At 38.2% G+C, this 15,973-nt stretch overlaps 1 protein-coding gene across 2 annotated transcripts in view; it reads right to left on the reverse strand.

Moving 5' to 3' along the window:
* PXDN (peroxidasin) overlaps positions 1–15,973 on the reverse strand; it is a 90,132-nt gene that overhangs the window by 14,330 nt on the left and 59,829 nt on the right. For both annotated transcript variants that reach the window (XM_087775653.1, XM_087775652.1), the window contains 5 exons: positions 15,574–15,730; positions 9,833–9,941; positions 9,243–9,400; positions 3,242–4,745; positions 2,269–2,403 (listed from right to left, as the gene is read on the reverse strand). In XM_087775653.1, the coding sequence (XP_087631779.1) occupies positions 2,269–2,403; positions 3,242–4,745; positions 9,243–9,400; positions 9,833–9,941; positions 15,574–15,730 (2,063 nt within the window). The remainder of the gene's footprint in view (positions 1–2,268; positions 2,404–3,241; positions 4,746–9,242; positions 9,401–9,832; positions 9,942–15,573; positions 15,731–15,973) is intronic.

Raw genomic sequence — 15,973 nt, forward strand, 5'->3', positions numbered from 1 at the left:
TTATTCCATAAATCCTGTTCTCAACTTTACACTGTATCTGAGGGAGCGATCCAGATGCCAAAATGTAAGCGCTTGGTGTCATGCTGACACTCTGAAAGGGCCCAAGTCTTCAACAAATCCTTTGACTTCTCTTCTAGTCCCATTTCTATGTCTTGGGTATCTTTGGACATCTAAAATGACACTAGACTACAAAGTTCAGTGTTCTTTTAAGGTAGAGGCTTAAATTACCATAGATTTCTTTCTCCAGGCAACTTTCTTATGGGTATGAAAAAATTTTGATAGAATTGCTGAGATCAGAAGAATGGTTAATCTATACCTAGTTTATTATGAAGATAAGTGAGACTGTTTCATTTACTAAGGAAATTTTTTTCTGTAAAACTATTTTAATGACTATACTAATTCAGGGATTTATTAATATATGCACAGTTAATTCATTACATTGAAGGAGGAAACACTGTGGTTTTGAATAATTTATTTTTCATACATAAAAGGCTAAAAGCCTGTTATCAATAGCAAATATAAAGAATACATTACTATGAAAAGCAAGCCAGCCCTTTTAAAAGAAAATGTTTTAAGTTACTGTCCAGGATTTGAAAACATTTTACACTATTCTAACATATAAGAATTGCTCACTGTGATATCATTTACATTTCACAAAACTGTAAAGTTATAATTCTATATTGATACTTTTTTCCACCTGTTTCAACCAAAAATAAATAGGAGGCTTTTTAAACTTTATGAAAAATCAATAACAATTTTATACTAAACTTAGAGGAATGGTCAACAAATTTCATTTTACCTACTTATTGTATCATTTTCATAAGGCATTGGACAGTGGCCAATGAATTTCCAAGTACTGGGATAAGAAAAACAGATTCTGAAATTTCCATCTTGACATGAAGTTAGGCTCCATTCGAACATCACTCCTTTACCCTGCACAGGCACATTTGTTTTGCATGGTGCTGGCAGCTTTGATCCTCTGCCCATTGTAAAGGCTTTTCAAAGTGAGAGTTGCTTTCATTACGTCTAATAATATTTTACTATTTGCCAGCATGTTGCTTCAAAACATTTGTATTTTTTGGACAGCAGAATCCCATTTCCTAAATATTTAATATTTTCCTATAGTTTCTAAATGTTGTTTCAGAAAAAAAAAAGCTTTGGCTGGAAAAATGCAAACAAAGACACACAAAAAAGCAGTATCATTATCCTGTTGTGACACAAATAGGTACTTGTCACCAGCAATCTGGAGCTCATACTGCATATATTCCTCCTTTTACTCCCTCTGCCTCCAGGCATGAGAGTTTTATGTTTCACAGCTTAATTTTTAAACAGATTTTATGTAAGAAAGTTGGTTTTAAAAAAAGCATACAAAAAGGCTTGTGTTATTGACTACAGAAATAAAAAAGCCTTTATACTATCTTATGTAGCAATTTTATAAGTTACATAAAGCAAATAACATTAGATAAAGTGAATCAAACCTAATTCCCTAGTTCTTCCTCTGTTTCCCTTTCACTAGGATGGGATTAATCAGCATAAGTCTTTCTACCCTCATGCCATGCAAAAAACAGGATTCTAGGTCACAAATTATGTTAAAATGAGGGAAATGTTGATTTTCAAATTCCAAACGAGTGTGCTGAAAGTATTCAAAGGACATCTGGCTGCTGTAACAACAGCAATGAGTATTTTCTTACTTCTGGTACTGCAGAAACTGAAAATGAGAAATTGCTTATCATGTGCATGTAAAGTAATTTAAGAACAATTATCAAATTGTGTTCTTTGGGATAATCTGTCTGCTTTTAACACTCTTTTGGTGCACAGACTGCTTGTATTGAAATATGTTTAGGGGTTATATACACAGAGTGATACTTTTCCAACCTGGGCTTAACTAATGGAGATGGTGAAAGTCTCAACCACCACAATTCCTTTGCCAATAAAATAATTAAATACCAATGAAGGGAGATGAGTAGCATCCCCTTTTCAGAAAGGTAAGTGACCTGAATAACTGGTAAAAGGCAACTCAGCATGTGTTGGCTGTGGTGCTTTTTGGAGGTCAGTATCGCATATTCACCATAAAAAGTAACAGATTTAAAAAATAAATTAATATAGCTTCTAACAATGTTTTAAACCTGTATTCTTCATCTTTTCAATTATATATTAAAATCATAAATGAAAATAAAATGCAGTTTGATTTGGAAACGAGACATTGCAACTGTTATTAAGCATCCTCGATTTAAAATTACTTTTGGTTTCCATGGTATTTCAATTTACCTGTCTCCATCCCGAATACGTCTAAACTGTGTGCTTAACAGACACATCAAAGTTGGCCCCAGTCGGCTCCCTGGAACTAAGTCTTCTACCATTAGAGCAGGAAATAGGTCTACATTCAGTGGCGAACCATACAACCTATAAATAGAAAAACACAAATATTTATTTTATAAAATATTTTACATCTACGAAATAACCAGTATGTGGTAAAACCAAGGACAAGAGATATGAACAAACCGCAGTAAAAATGACAGTGATAGTGCTACATCTTTTGTGAACAACCTGTGGGTGTATATGCAAGAAATCCTGCAATGTAGTTTGCATCTATGAGTAACATCACAGGGGTCTGCAAATCTACCCCACAATTTCCTTTCTCCTAGTAGCTTTCTTCTGATTTCTTAGAACCATTTCTTTTTCAATAGCTTCTCTTTCCTGGCCCTCTGTACACTTTTTCTTTTACCGTAGCTGAGATTAATTCCCTGTCTGATTTTGTGTAGATAAGCTAGGGGTGGCAGGTAGCTGAAGACTTATTTTCAAACACTGATGCTCTAAAGAAGAACAGATGACTGGTAGTGAAGGATGTCCACGTAAAAATACAGTGAACAATATTCCCGTTCGTTTTAGTGTACGGAATGGATGGAACTGAACATGTGAATACTTGCATGACACTGCATTAAAGATGACCTTACATTGAAATAACATTCATATTTAACAGCATTTGTAAAACCAGATATTTCAAATGAATACTTTAATGAACACAAACAGTATATATTAACTTCTTATTGTTCACAGAGACGTAGAAGTGGAGATATTATCTGCATGTGGGAATTCTCCACATCTATTTCCTGGTACGCATGGAAGTTTCTTAAAAAAATCCCTTTACCCTTTCTTAACAAATATTTTCTTCTAGATATTTAGCTACTAACTTTGCATGCACATTTAGATAATTGATTGTTTTTCTTCACCTCAGGCTCACCTGCTAAGTTTCTCCCTGATTTCAGGATTCTTAATTTCATTTTTCAGATCTTCAAAAGTCTGAGCTGAAGAAAGATTACAGTAAACTCTAAAATCATGGTAGGGAGGAATTCCATGATCTCTGCCTCTCTGAATATTCATAGCTGCCAGATCTAAAGCCACAGTACGTGCCATGGAGAAGAGTCTTTCTGTTAATTCTGTATTGAGTAATTGTGATGGGACACGCATCTTACCAGCAACACCAAACAATCCCCTTAGAAGTGGATCAATGCCTCCTTCATTTACAATCCGAAATGGAGAGAAGAATGCCTTATGAAGAGGTAGATGGCCTTGTGCAATAGGTTCAAAGTTTTCATCCAGTCGATACAGAAAAGGATTAATGAGTGTGTGACCAAACCTAAAAGCGGCAGTTGCAAACTCATTAGTTATGCCAGAATTAACACTGGGATCATAACCCTTATATTCGCCAAGCATCTTCATGCCTACCTCTCCAAAGATCTTAGGTAGCCAGTGGCTAAATGTTATGTGTTGCATTTCTGCACCAACAATTTTGCGTGTTTCGTGATATATTGTGTCACCATCCCAGTGTGGATTGAGTTTCAGTAGCTCTGTGGCAATTCTGTTGTGTTCTCTAAACCACAGCGTGTGGATGCTGGTAAGACCCAGCTGTTCGTTAGAACGCTGATCACCAGCTAAAAAGCAGGGAATTGGGCTCTCATTTTCATCTCTCATACATTCTGTTGGTGGGCCAGTAGCAAATGGAAGAAGGGGCTTGCCAGATCTCTGTACTATGCCCTGTCTCAGAAGACCTCTTTGACTTGCCAAGTCTCTGATTTCTAGTGCTTCATGATCTGAACTGCCATATACATTGGACGCATCGATGTATGAAGTCAGCTGATTGATCTGTTCTCGTGGGTACACAGAATTCATCAGGAGAGATGTCATGCCGCTTCCACAAACCGGACTAGAGCGTACGAAAAACATGCAGCGTGCACCGTTTCGAACTCTGGGATCATTTGGTGGTATCATGATTGAAAAGCATGGAGGATCATTTGTACAAACTGAACTGCAATGCTGACCATCCGAAAACCTGGCCTCGCTTAGGGCAGCCACGGTGAGGTCAAGGTCGTGGTCAAGAAACTGACCCCACTGCATGAGCATGTGAGTGTACTGGTCATCAGGAGTTATTGTTTCCGTTCCAATCAGAGTAGTTGAAACCAAGCGAGGCATTGGGAGTGCGTAGCCATTAGAGAGCCTCTTGGGTTCAATTCCCCGAGGCAAATTAAATCCATTTTCATAGACTGACTTTAACAGACGTTCAAAGGCTGTCAGAGAAGCGCCCCACATGGGATGCTGAAGGTTGTTGCATGTTCCATCATGTGTCCTGTACTTCTGGTGGAAACACATATCTGAGCAGTTGTTCACTCGCCGATGGGCTGTGCAGCCTGAGAGATTAGCTATCAGATTCAAGTACTGTGGGGATACAAGGTCATTATAATGATAACCTGAAACCAGAAGAGAGACAGAGAGAAAAATCAAAGACTTCATAGACTCATGGTCCCCACAGATCACAAATTTATCTGAAATGTTCTTTTATTATATTGCATTGCCCACCAGATTAAATACCCCTACTGTTTAAAAAGAACAATAATAATCACATGTGTATTAGAGCACTAGGTCATTTTGGCAGCAACCACTATTAGGTCAAGAGGAGACTCTGTAAAATGCCAATTCAAGTACAACTCTTACAAAATGTTCACAAAAGGAGCTCATTATTTATTTGTTCACTTAAGAAAGCAGAGATATTTTCAGAAATAAAAGCATCATATTGAGACAAATGGGAAATTTTCCCCATGTTAGTAAAAGCATTCTAAAAACTGTCAGTAACATTTACATGGATTTCAAGACTTTATCTTTTGAGACTTGATAATTCACTGAACGTTACTATTTTGTTTTGCTTTATTACAGCAAAAGTTGCAGAATTTTAAGAAGAAAAATTCAATAAAAACCACAAAAGAAAATAACCACAGGCAATATAGCAAAACAAGAGGAGTGATCTCTAGGAGAAGTGGTGTGGAGTAACTCACATTCACATTACCCAGGATTAGTTTCTAAAGAAAACTGGTGTTTGTGTAACACTTGGCACAGGTTTCCTCTGCAATCCACACCATTCACCTCTGGGACTACAACATACTTATTGCTTTCCTGCATTTTTTCTCAGTTCATAGAAAAATAATATATACAGTAACTCATTAGAATTATGTTTTTATAACTTCAAACTAAGGCTACATGTTGCATGATCTCTGCTGTGGTATGATGGCATGTGGAAGGATTGAAGACCATAAGGCCTCCTAGTACTGTGCTGGGTGACTGCAAATGGCAGAACAGTCAGGCTGCGCCTTGTCCATGCTACTTATTAGGAGCCATTCTAAGAGCGATTTTTTCTTAGAGACATTTGGGCTTCATTTCAGGGAAAAAAGTCATTAATTTGGGTTATATCTACATTATCAGCTTCTGTAGACCAACAGAAATGTGTCTGTAGAGTGAAATTTTTGATGTTGAGAAAGACATCACTACTGTACCCACTGTGCAGTAGGAGCAGGTTTCCTTCAGAAAAGCTTTACTTTGTTCTCCTGGACTGAATGTGGCCCTGGATCACATTTTTCACTTCGCTTGAAAAGAATTCACACTGTTCAAGACCATACCACATCTCACACCAAAGCACAGTAAGTGGGGACAACTGGGAGATTCACTTCCCCTGCTGATCCAAATTTTGAGTGATTAATGGATATACAGTGTGGATGAGCAACATTCCAGGATCCAGGACCTGGAGCTAGAAATATTCTACCTGGAGGTAGAATATTTCGCAGTGTGGATGTACTTTTAGCTAACTAGGAACCATTATACACCACCATGGTTCTTGATCTGGAAAGCTTGCAGTCAGAAGGAAAACCAAACAAGCAGAATAAAGGTGAAAAGAAAAAAGGAAATGAGTCAGTGGACAGTGGTACTGTGTTCCCACAGGCTCATGGGGCTCCCACCATGATGGTAATCACTCGAGAATACAAACTGAATGCAGTTTTGCAAGAGGTTGGTGCAGGCTAATTGCACACGGTTGGGAAATGTTCCTTTTAGTCCTGAGCTCAGTCCCAGCATGCCTGCAAAGATACCAGCCTTCATCTACATCCAACACACGAATGCGTGCTAGACACACAGCTGCTCTCTACCAATTTCTACAATGCAGGGCAATTTCAAACAAACCACCTAAAGACCCTCTTTGCCTTGAAAAGGACCGCATTGCTCATAGCTGCTCAGCTGGGACAGGACCTGTGCTCAGTCAGGGGATCCATGTTTTCTCAGCCTCAGGCTACGTGTACTCCCCGTGGTTTACAAGTCAAAGCAAAGGTATTAGATACCTAGTGCTTGCATTAGGCAAAACTAACCTGCTCTTGTAGACGTACATAAATTATTTTACTGAATACTCCGGACTAGGAAAAAGAAAATTAAACCACAGAGCAAAACCAGTAAGTGCCACTGGGTAATGCAGCAAAATACACTCCTTGAGGATATTATTGATAACGTATTATAATATACTGGCTACTAGGGCAGTTTAATTCTAAAACTACACCCAGAAAACATATCTTCTTTATAATAACACTCCTTTGTAAGAGATCTTAATTCATCATGTTCTTTCCTTATGATCATTATTCATGCAGTCTTTACAGAAACATTTGCCTGCCGTTGTTATCGTGGTTGCCCCCCACGTTTCTGAAATCAAGTTGCGAGCAAAACTCAACTATGAATGTTTTGGGTGGAATGACCTTCATTACCAATTTAAAATAAAAGGTTCAGCTTCTCTGTTTCGGAGTTCAAGCTGGAGGCAATGTCTCATCTATGGATTAGATTCGATGGCTTTCTGAGCAGAGTGGAGGCTGCCATAAATGCCAGTCTCAGACCCTTAATTACCCCTCACATTGTAGGCACTAAGTCTGGCTCTGCTTGGGCACTGAGCATTTCCAGTGCTTAGAAGCTGGCTAGTTCAATTCACCTAATATTAGCTATATTTTTTTCAAACTGCAAGGAAGATGTTTCATGGAGTCATAGAAATATTGATTAGAAGGGACCTCTTAGCCAGACCAAGCTCCTGCTTGAAGCAAGGCTATCTGCAGCACTGGATCAGCTCAGCCGTATCCCTGTCCAGCGAGCTTGAAAACCTCCAAAGACTGAGTCTCCTGAGCCTTTCTAGGTAAGTTGTTCCAGTGCTGCGCTGGCCTCCGAGTGAGAAAGTATTTCCTAACACGCAATCTGAACCTTCCAAGCAGCAATTTGTGGCCATTCCCCTTGTCTAGCACTGCAGAGGAGAATCTGGCTCCATAGTCTTTCCTTGGGATTCCAAGATTTTACATAAAAAAAAGTCTCTGAATGGGAAACTGTCAAGTTTCTCAACTGTTCCCAATGCAAAAGCGCTAAATAATACCTTTCATTGGGCTCTGCATTTTGAAATAAAACGAAATAAAATCAAATATGAGTATTAAAATCTGAGCATTAGGCTATTTAAATGAAACCAGATTTATTTTACGATTCAAGTTTCCCTAAAAGCCACGTTTCTATGGATTTTGTAGGACTGAGAAGCAAGCTCTGGTTGTGAACAGAACTTCCAGTATCACAGAAAGCTGCCTGATTTTGTGTTCATTAATTTGTATTTGTATGCTTTAATGCCAATTTTTGGTAAACTTTAGGTGACTGAATTTCACTATTGCAAATCTTAGTGAAAAGTAGTCAAGCAGTTCTCACATATTAGATTTCTTATATTCCTAGTATTATATTCAATATGCTTGCATATTGAAAATAATTAAATTGGGTTGCTCTTATAAAACACAAGCCTTCAAAGAATTTTGTGTAAGTTTTTGTAGTAAACTATTCATTACAAATTATTTACTCAGCTCTACTAATGAGTAACAAGCCTCTTTTACTAGCAAATGTTACAGTACTACACAAAGCTTGCAGTCTTTGGTCTTATAAATACTTGCTTAGTTCACAGTCAGAGTTAAATTTTTCGGAAGTTACAATAAATACTCAATTATAAACATCAAAAAGAATCTAATAAGTAAAAATATTTCCTCTAGATTTTCAGTGTAGCTTTTGGCTATGTGTCAAGTCTCAAAAGCTCTCCTAAAACTCTATCATTATTTCCAAATGCTTCAGTCCTATGTCTCAAGCCTATGAACACACATATCTACACACACTAGCTGTACATGCTCCAGCAGGACTTCATGAATTTGAACTCGGACTTCAATAACTAAAAGGTAGAAATATTAAACCTTGCATTTTTCTGCTATTTATAAAAAGCAGCAAAATCTGTATTTCTCATTACATCAGATTCAGTGTTAAAGGAAACAATTAGCTTGGTTTGATATGCACTTATAGAATGAGTGACAAATAATTCTTTGAATACTATTGTGGTACATGCAGAAACCTTGGTTTGTAAAGATACAAATCCTTCTTGTTATATCATCTTTTCTCCTTACCAAGGCATGCTGATGCTAAATGATTTTACTTAAAGAAACATGAACAAAATACTAACTATTTTTAATACATAAGAGAAAAGTCTGTTCTGCTATGAAACAATGGTCCTAATGAATTAACACACAGAGAATTAATAAACAGGAGGGATTATACACCTCCATTATACCAAATTCGACCAGAAGAATCTGAACATGATTTTTTTCCTTAATACGTCCATCTGAGGAAAAATAAAACCAATGTACTCGGAGAGCTCAAACAAACTGAGTTACACCATAATGTAGCAATGTGCAAACCAAGGACTGAATTGGGCAAACGCATATATGTGGTGAAGTTTTGCAAAGTCAAATACTCCACAGATTTCAATGTAATGGTTCTGCAGTTGGGACCCAGACTCAGAAAATAAATGTCTCTTGAAGTATAATGACTTAAGAAGGCAAATACACTTCAACACAGAAAAATAACGGAAGAGTACTGACTTGTTCCATTCAGGTCAACCATTAGACCATCTTGTACATGATCTTGAATAAGCTGTAATGTCCTTTCAAATATTTCCCCAGCTCTTGCTTGCTCAACAGTATATGGATCCCTTGGGTATCGAAATAAGGCTAGCAAATCATTTGGAGAACGAGGACGACTGACAGATAATTTGAAAAAAAATAGTAAGTGTACACAAGAGTTACAAAGTAACAATACTACATAAATCATATAAACATTCAAGCAACATGATTAGTACATACCTTTACTCATCTCAAAATGGAAGGCAAACAAAAAAAATATATATTTAATAAAATAATAAAACATTAAACATTTAGTAGTAATTAAACAATTAGTAGCCTTTTAATACCCATTATCTCAGCAAAACTGCTGCAGCGAATAGAAATCTCAATAGGAGTGTTTAAACAATAGGAATCCTTACATGTTAAACTGTTAGTATTCCCAGAACTAATCAGATGTTAACAATGTCATTTAAATGATAAAATGGCTTCTTGCTTAATAAATGTTCGATTATTTCCAGTATATACAAAATTAATTTTGACTTCTCAATATAAAAAAAAGAAGGGGATACCTGTCAAACAGATGTGTACGTGTTGAATTTATTGCTCTGTCAACAGTCGCAATTGCTTCTACAATTGATGTTTGTACAAAAGGATCTCCATTTCGGCTGACATTAGGGACTACAGAAAGAGGAATTCACATGTTATTGCAAAAATGGCCACACACAAAAAGATACTTCTATAAAACAGAGTCTAGACACGACATCATTTCAGTGGTACAAAGTAAACCCCTGTTCTTTAAGCATTAGTTCGTCCAAATATAAAATTCTTAACCATTTTGGAATTCTATCAAACCATATTACATTTGAGCAAAATTCATGTTAAACAGAAGCTGATGTAAGTTTAAAAGCCAGCTTGCTTATAATTCTAAAACAAAATATACTGTAGATAAATGCAGTGTTTAACTGTCCATTAATTAGTCCTACAATTTCAAGTAAAAATCACCAATCAAAAAATAAATTATTATTAAGGTTTTTTTTTTCTGGTGTGGTGTATTATCAGCTTTCAGGTGTTGATATCAAAACCCTGACCTATATCCACTGAAATCAATGCAAGTATTCTTTTTGATTTCAATTCATACTGAATTAGTACTGAATTCAGTGCAAGAATTTAAAGGGTTTACAGGAGTGCATTACAAGTGGAAAATACTGACAGACTTAGTTTGCTTTTTAGAAAACATGCACCACATAAATTCAAAGAGATTTCACAAAAAAGTGAATAATCAAACACAAAAAAACCCCAAAATTAAAAATAAACCAACACAGAATTTTATATATTCCCAAACAGCTACAGTAAATTAACATTGCTCCTCTCCTGAGCTTATTCTAGTAAGCAACACACACTAATTTTAAAGGGCTACAAATATTTTATTTATTTTGATCACTACTTTGTTTTCTACTTCAAAATTAGGTAACTTTTTAATACTATGTTAAAAATCACATGCTTAAAAGCTATTTAACGACTCTGCACAATACTGTAAACTCACTAATGCACAGGCCCATTCATTTTTATACAGTACTCAGTTGTAGCTGGATGTTTGTACAACGTATCTAGGGCTAATAACCTTCCTTTCAGTCTAAACCAAGAACTACCAGATCCACGAGCAACAGCTAACAATTTCCAGAGTGTGTTTAGATTGGAGAAGTCACACAGGAAGAAGGGTAAAGCAGGGAAAAAGTCCAAAGCAAATCCACTGGAATAAAATCAGCAGATGTACAAAATCAGCTGACATAAAAACTGTTGTTTGCAAGCTTTTCGTGACCTTTTTTTTTGTCTTTTCTAAGCAATATTTCATTATTCCTTCATAACTGGCAGCTTAGGCTGTATCTATATGAATTTCAGAGTCTAGACCTGGGTAATCAAACTTAACCATGTATACTGTCAAATAAAACAGTCCCTGGCACTCTAGAGCTGTAGCTGAAGCCCCCTTTCTCTGCCCTAAGGCCAGCTGCGTTGGGCTGCTGACAACATATTCCCAGCATCGAAAACTAGCTGATCCCGTCCACAGCACCTAATGGCAATAGCCCCTGATCTGTCCTAATAACCAACTGCCCTCCTTGCCTGACAGCTTCATTTTCATAGTAACCATACAGAAACGTTATCAGATAAGCTACTTATTTTAAGGAGAACAATAGTTTACAGGTTTGCTACCCTCATTTTAGTTGTTTCAGAGAGTTCTTGTGTGCCATGAACCATCTTAACACTGCAACATTGCAGACTAAAAATCTAGTGGCTGGTTACCTTCCCTAGTGCTGTCTATGATAGATGTAATCTTGGTGTTCACTTTAGATATGTGTTTTGCAGAGCTATCTTTCTGATTAATGGTACACGTGGGCTGAATCATAAACCTTGGTGAGATGTTAACTATACTGTACTTTATTTTTGTTTAGACTATTTGCTGCCAATAGTTCTCTTTTTAGACTGATAAATATTAAAAGTTAAAGCTCCCTGCAAGCCTTTCACACAGTATCTTTGGGGGGGGGGGGGGGGGGGGAGGGGGGAAGGCAGGGAGGAGAAAAATGGCAATTTTTTTAAGCAACGAAAACTTAATCCACACACATCCTGCCTTACGCTTAATCCAGAGACTTTCACAAAACAACAGAAAAGGCCAGAAGAAAATGGCAAAAGAAATGAGAAGATTGCAAGGAGATTGGAAAGGCAAAGGCCCAGCTAGAACTTAAACTGGCCACTGCCGTTAAAGACAACAAAATATGTTTCTACAAATATATCAGCGACAAAAGGGGGGCCAAGGAGAATCTCCCTCCTTTGTTGGATGCGGAGGAAAACACTGCCACAAAGAATGAGGAGAAGGCTGAGGTACTTAATGCCTTCTTTGCCTCAGTCTTTAATAGTCAGACTGGTCATCCTTGGGGTTTTCAGGCCCCTGAGCTGGGAGATGGAGATAGGATGCAGAATGAAGCCCCAGTTCTCAAAGAGGTGGCAGTCACCGACCTGCTCCTCCCACCTGGATGCTCACAAGTCCATGGGGCCAGATGGGATCCACCCAAGGATAATGAGGGACCTGGCAGAGGAGCTTGCCAAGCCACTCTCCAGTATTTATCAGCCGTCCTGGTTGACCGGGGAGGTCCCAGATGACTGGAAGTTAGCAAACGTGATGCCCCTCTACAAGAAGGCCTGGAAGGAGGATCCGGGGAACCACAGGTCTGTCAGCCTGACCTCAGTGCCGGGGAAGGTCATGGAGCAGATCGTCTTGAGTGCCATTACGTGGCACGTGCAGGACAACCGGGGGATCAGGCTCAGCCAGCATGGGTTTATGAAAGGAAGGTCCTGCTTCACTAACCTGATCTCCTTCTATGACAAGGTGACCCGCTTAGTGGACAAGGGGAAGGCTGTGGATGTTGCCTACTTGGACTTTAGTAAGGCCTTTGACACTGTCTCCCACAGCATTCTCCTGGAGAAGCTGGCTGCTCACGGCCTGGACAAGTGCACTCTGCGCTGAGTTAAAAACTGCCTGGACGGCCGAGCACAGAGAGTGGTGGTGAATGGAGCCAAATTCAGTTGGCAGCCGGTCACGAGTGGTGTTCCCCAGGGCTCAGTACTGGGGCCAGTCCTGGTCTTCACTGATGATCTGGATGAGGGGATCGAGTGCACCCTCAGTAAGTTCGCAGATGACACCAAGTTGGGTGGGAGTGTCGATCTGCTGGAGGGTAGGAAGGCCCTGCAGAGGGACCTGGACAGGCTGGATTGTTGGGTCAGGACCAACTGCATGAGGTTCAACAAGGCTAAGTGCCAGGTCCTGCACTTGGGTCACAACAACCCCATGCAATGCTACAGGCTGGGGGAGGAGTGGCTGGAGAGCTGCCCAGCAAAAAAGCACCTGGGGGTGTTGGTTGACAGTCGCCTGAACATGAGCCAGCAGTGTGCTCGGGTGGCCAAGAGGGCCAATAGCATCCTGGCTTGTAGCAGTAATAGCGTGGCCAGCAGGACCAGGGAGGTGATAGTGCCCCTGTACTTGGCATTGGTGAGGCTGCACCTCGAGTGCTGTGTTCAGTTTTGGGCCCCTCACTCCAAGAAGGACATCGAGGTGCTGGAGCGTGTCCAGAGAAGGGTAACGAAGTTGGTGAAGGGTCTAGAGCTCAAGTCTTATGAGGAGCGGCTGAGGGAACTGGGGTTGTTTAGCCTGGAGAAGAGGAGGCTGAGGGGAGACCTTATTGCTCTGTACAACTACCTGAAAGGAGGTTGTAGCGGAGTGGGGGTCGGCCTCTTCTCCCTAGTAACAAGTGATAGAACGAGAGGAAATGGGCTCAAGCTGCGCCAGGGGAAGTTTAGGTTGGATATTAGGAAAAACTTCTTCACTGAAAGGGTAGTCAGGCACTGGAACAGGCTGCCCAGGGAAGTGGTTGAGTCCCCATCCCTGGACGTATTTAAAAGACGGGTAGATGTGGGGCTTAGGGACTTGGTTTAGTGGTGGACTTGGCAGTGTTAGGTTAACGGTTGGACTCGATGATCTTAAGGGCCTTTTCCAACCTTAACGATTCTATGATTCTATGAAAAGAATCTTTAAAATATTATCAAACGTGGCTAGCAAATCCTGCCCCCCAGCTTCTATACACTTGCCTGTATTCTGTCTCAATGTTAAGAAAAGATTTTTATGCATTAGGAACATTCATACAACATTAACTTTGTTTAAAGAAAATGTTGACATGCAAGTTTTTAGGTATTTCTGGCTATGCCATTATTACTACTATCCAGATAGCAAGTATCCAGTACTTATAATCTGTCCACTTGTCCTCCTTGCTTCTCTGACAGCTTCATTTTCATAGCAACTGTAGAGAAACAGTATCTGATATCCCACTAGTTCTAAGGAGAAACATCATTTACAGTTTCAGATTAAATGCAGATTTATCAAGGGTAGTTTCACTAATTTTACATTTATTGATGCTACAGTTTATAAGAAAAGTAACCACATTACAATTAAATACTGCAGATCAGCTAGTACCAAGTTTTTTTGTTTGCTAATTTCAGCAGATGAGAATGAGCAGTTGACACCGGCACTAAGTGAATGAAACTGGTTTCCATTGGGGTTATAGTTCAATTAATGGTTTCATTTTTCAGAGCTCTTATTGATTTGAGATCCAGCTAATTTTTTTTAAAAAAAACAAACAAGCAAACAAACTTTTTTTCTATGCATCTCCAGAGTAACCAAGATTAACTGATTTTTATGGACTTTCTTTCATTCACAGACTTCATATACGTAGATGAAACCTTGTCACTGAATGATTCCCAGTCTTGCAATTTTTCTCTCAGAAATCATCTTTACAGATTCAAGAAATATTATTTTTGATAGAGGAGGGGATAAATTGATAGTCTACTGGAAGCGGCTTAAGCCAGGAACATCATAGTTTTATTGATACCATGTGATTGATATCATGGTAATCAATACGTTAGAAAAATCACTGACATATATTTATGAATTTAGTAAACAAAATACAGAACATCAGACATAATACTGGGAAACAATGTCCAATAAGTTAAAGAAATCACTCCTCAAAACTAATTTTTCAACGATACAAAAATATTGTGTCATATTTTCTACTGAAACACAAAAAAAACCACACAGTTTTCTTAATATTTTCCATCAAAATGAGTTTGAAAAATCAGCAGTCAATAAGTCAGAAAAGTATTAGGGTCAATCTGCGTAACAAAGTTATTTCCTTAGCCTCTTTGGCTGCTTTTTTACCAATTACTACATATTAATAATTGATAACTATTATTTGCTATTATTACTTTCAAATAATTAGAATAAGCTCAAATATTCTCCTCTTCTTTCTGTTTTCTCCTTTAGCTTCTTAAGATCATTATGACTTCCCTGAATTCTTTCACAATGGTTGCAGCCTAATTTTCAACCAAGTGCTGTAAGCGTCCCTTTAAAGATGCCACAGGACTTTTTGTCAAGTTATCCCTGAAGATTAGACTGTGTATTCTAGTAGCAAATTCTAATAGGTCCAAATAATATCTCAAGAGGAAAGTAGTATGACCAACTGGAGCGCAAAGCAGTGTTTGTTTTGAAGCTTAACCCCTACAGACATTTTGGCTGACATATTCCCATCTTACATCTGTGCAGATAGTTGCCTGTATTAAATGAAGGAAAAAAAAGAGAGTATTATGGGAGAAAAAGAAAAATATGAATAAAAGAATTTAACATTTTATTAACTTTTTTGCATCTTACAAATTAAGCAATTAGAATAAAACTAATATAATCTAACTCATACCTCTGATTCATACACCTTACCGTTAACACTAAGCACCATACTAACAGAGGAGTATCCTATGGTATTCCGGGCAACACATTCATATCGACCTTCATCAGCTGTTCCAACATCCCGAATGGTAAGAAACCCCTCTGGACTAACATGAAATTTTCCACTCTCAGTTACCTGTACTCCATCCTGCGGCAAAGCACAATGTTTAGTTGTTCTAAACACACTGTTTTCAAATCTGAATTTTTGCCTTTTCTTTTTTTACATTTTATTTTATATTTCTATATAAAATAGAATATTATAATAGATAATAGTCAAATAGATTTAGATGAACTTATATAAAAACCTCACACACTGTTATGTTGACAGGACTTGCATGTACTTCTAAATTGTACAGTATTTATTTACTTTTAAAAGTACTCATTATTATAA

Source organism: Nipponia nippon, unplaced genomic scaffold (genome assembly GCF_047370975.1).
Source record: "Nipponia nippon isolate SJK-2023a ecotype South Korea unplaced genomic scaffold, ASM4737097v1 scaffold_4, whole genome shotgun sequence".
Taxonomy (NCBI): domain Eukaryota; kingdom Metazoa; phylum Chordata; class Aves; order Pelecaniformes; family Threskiornithidae; genus Nipponia; species Nipponia nippon.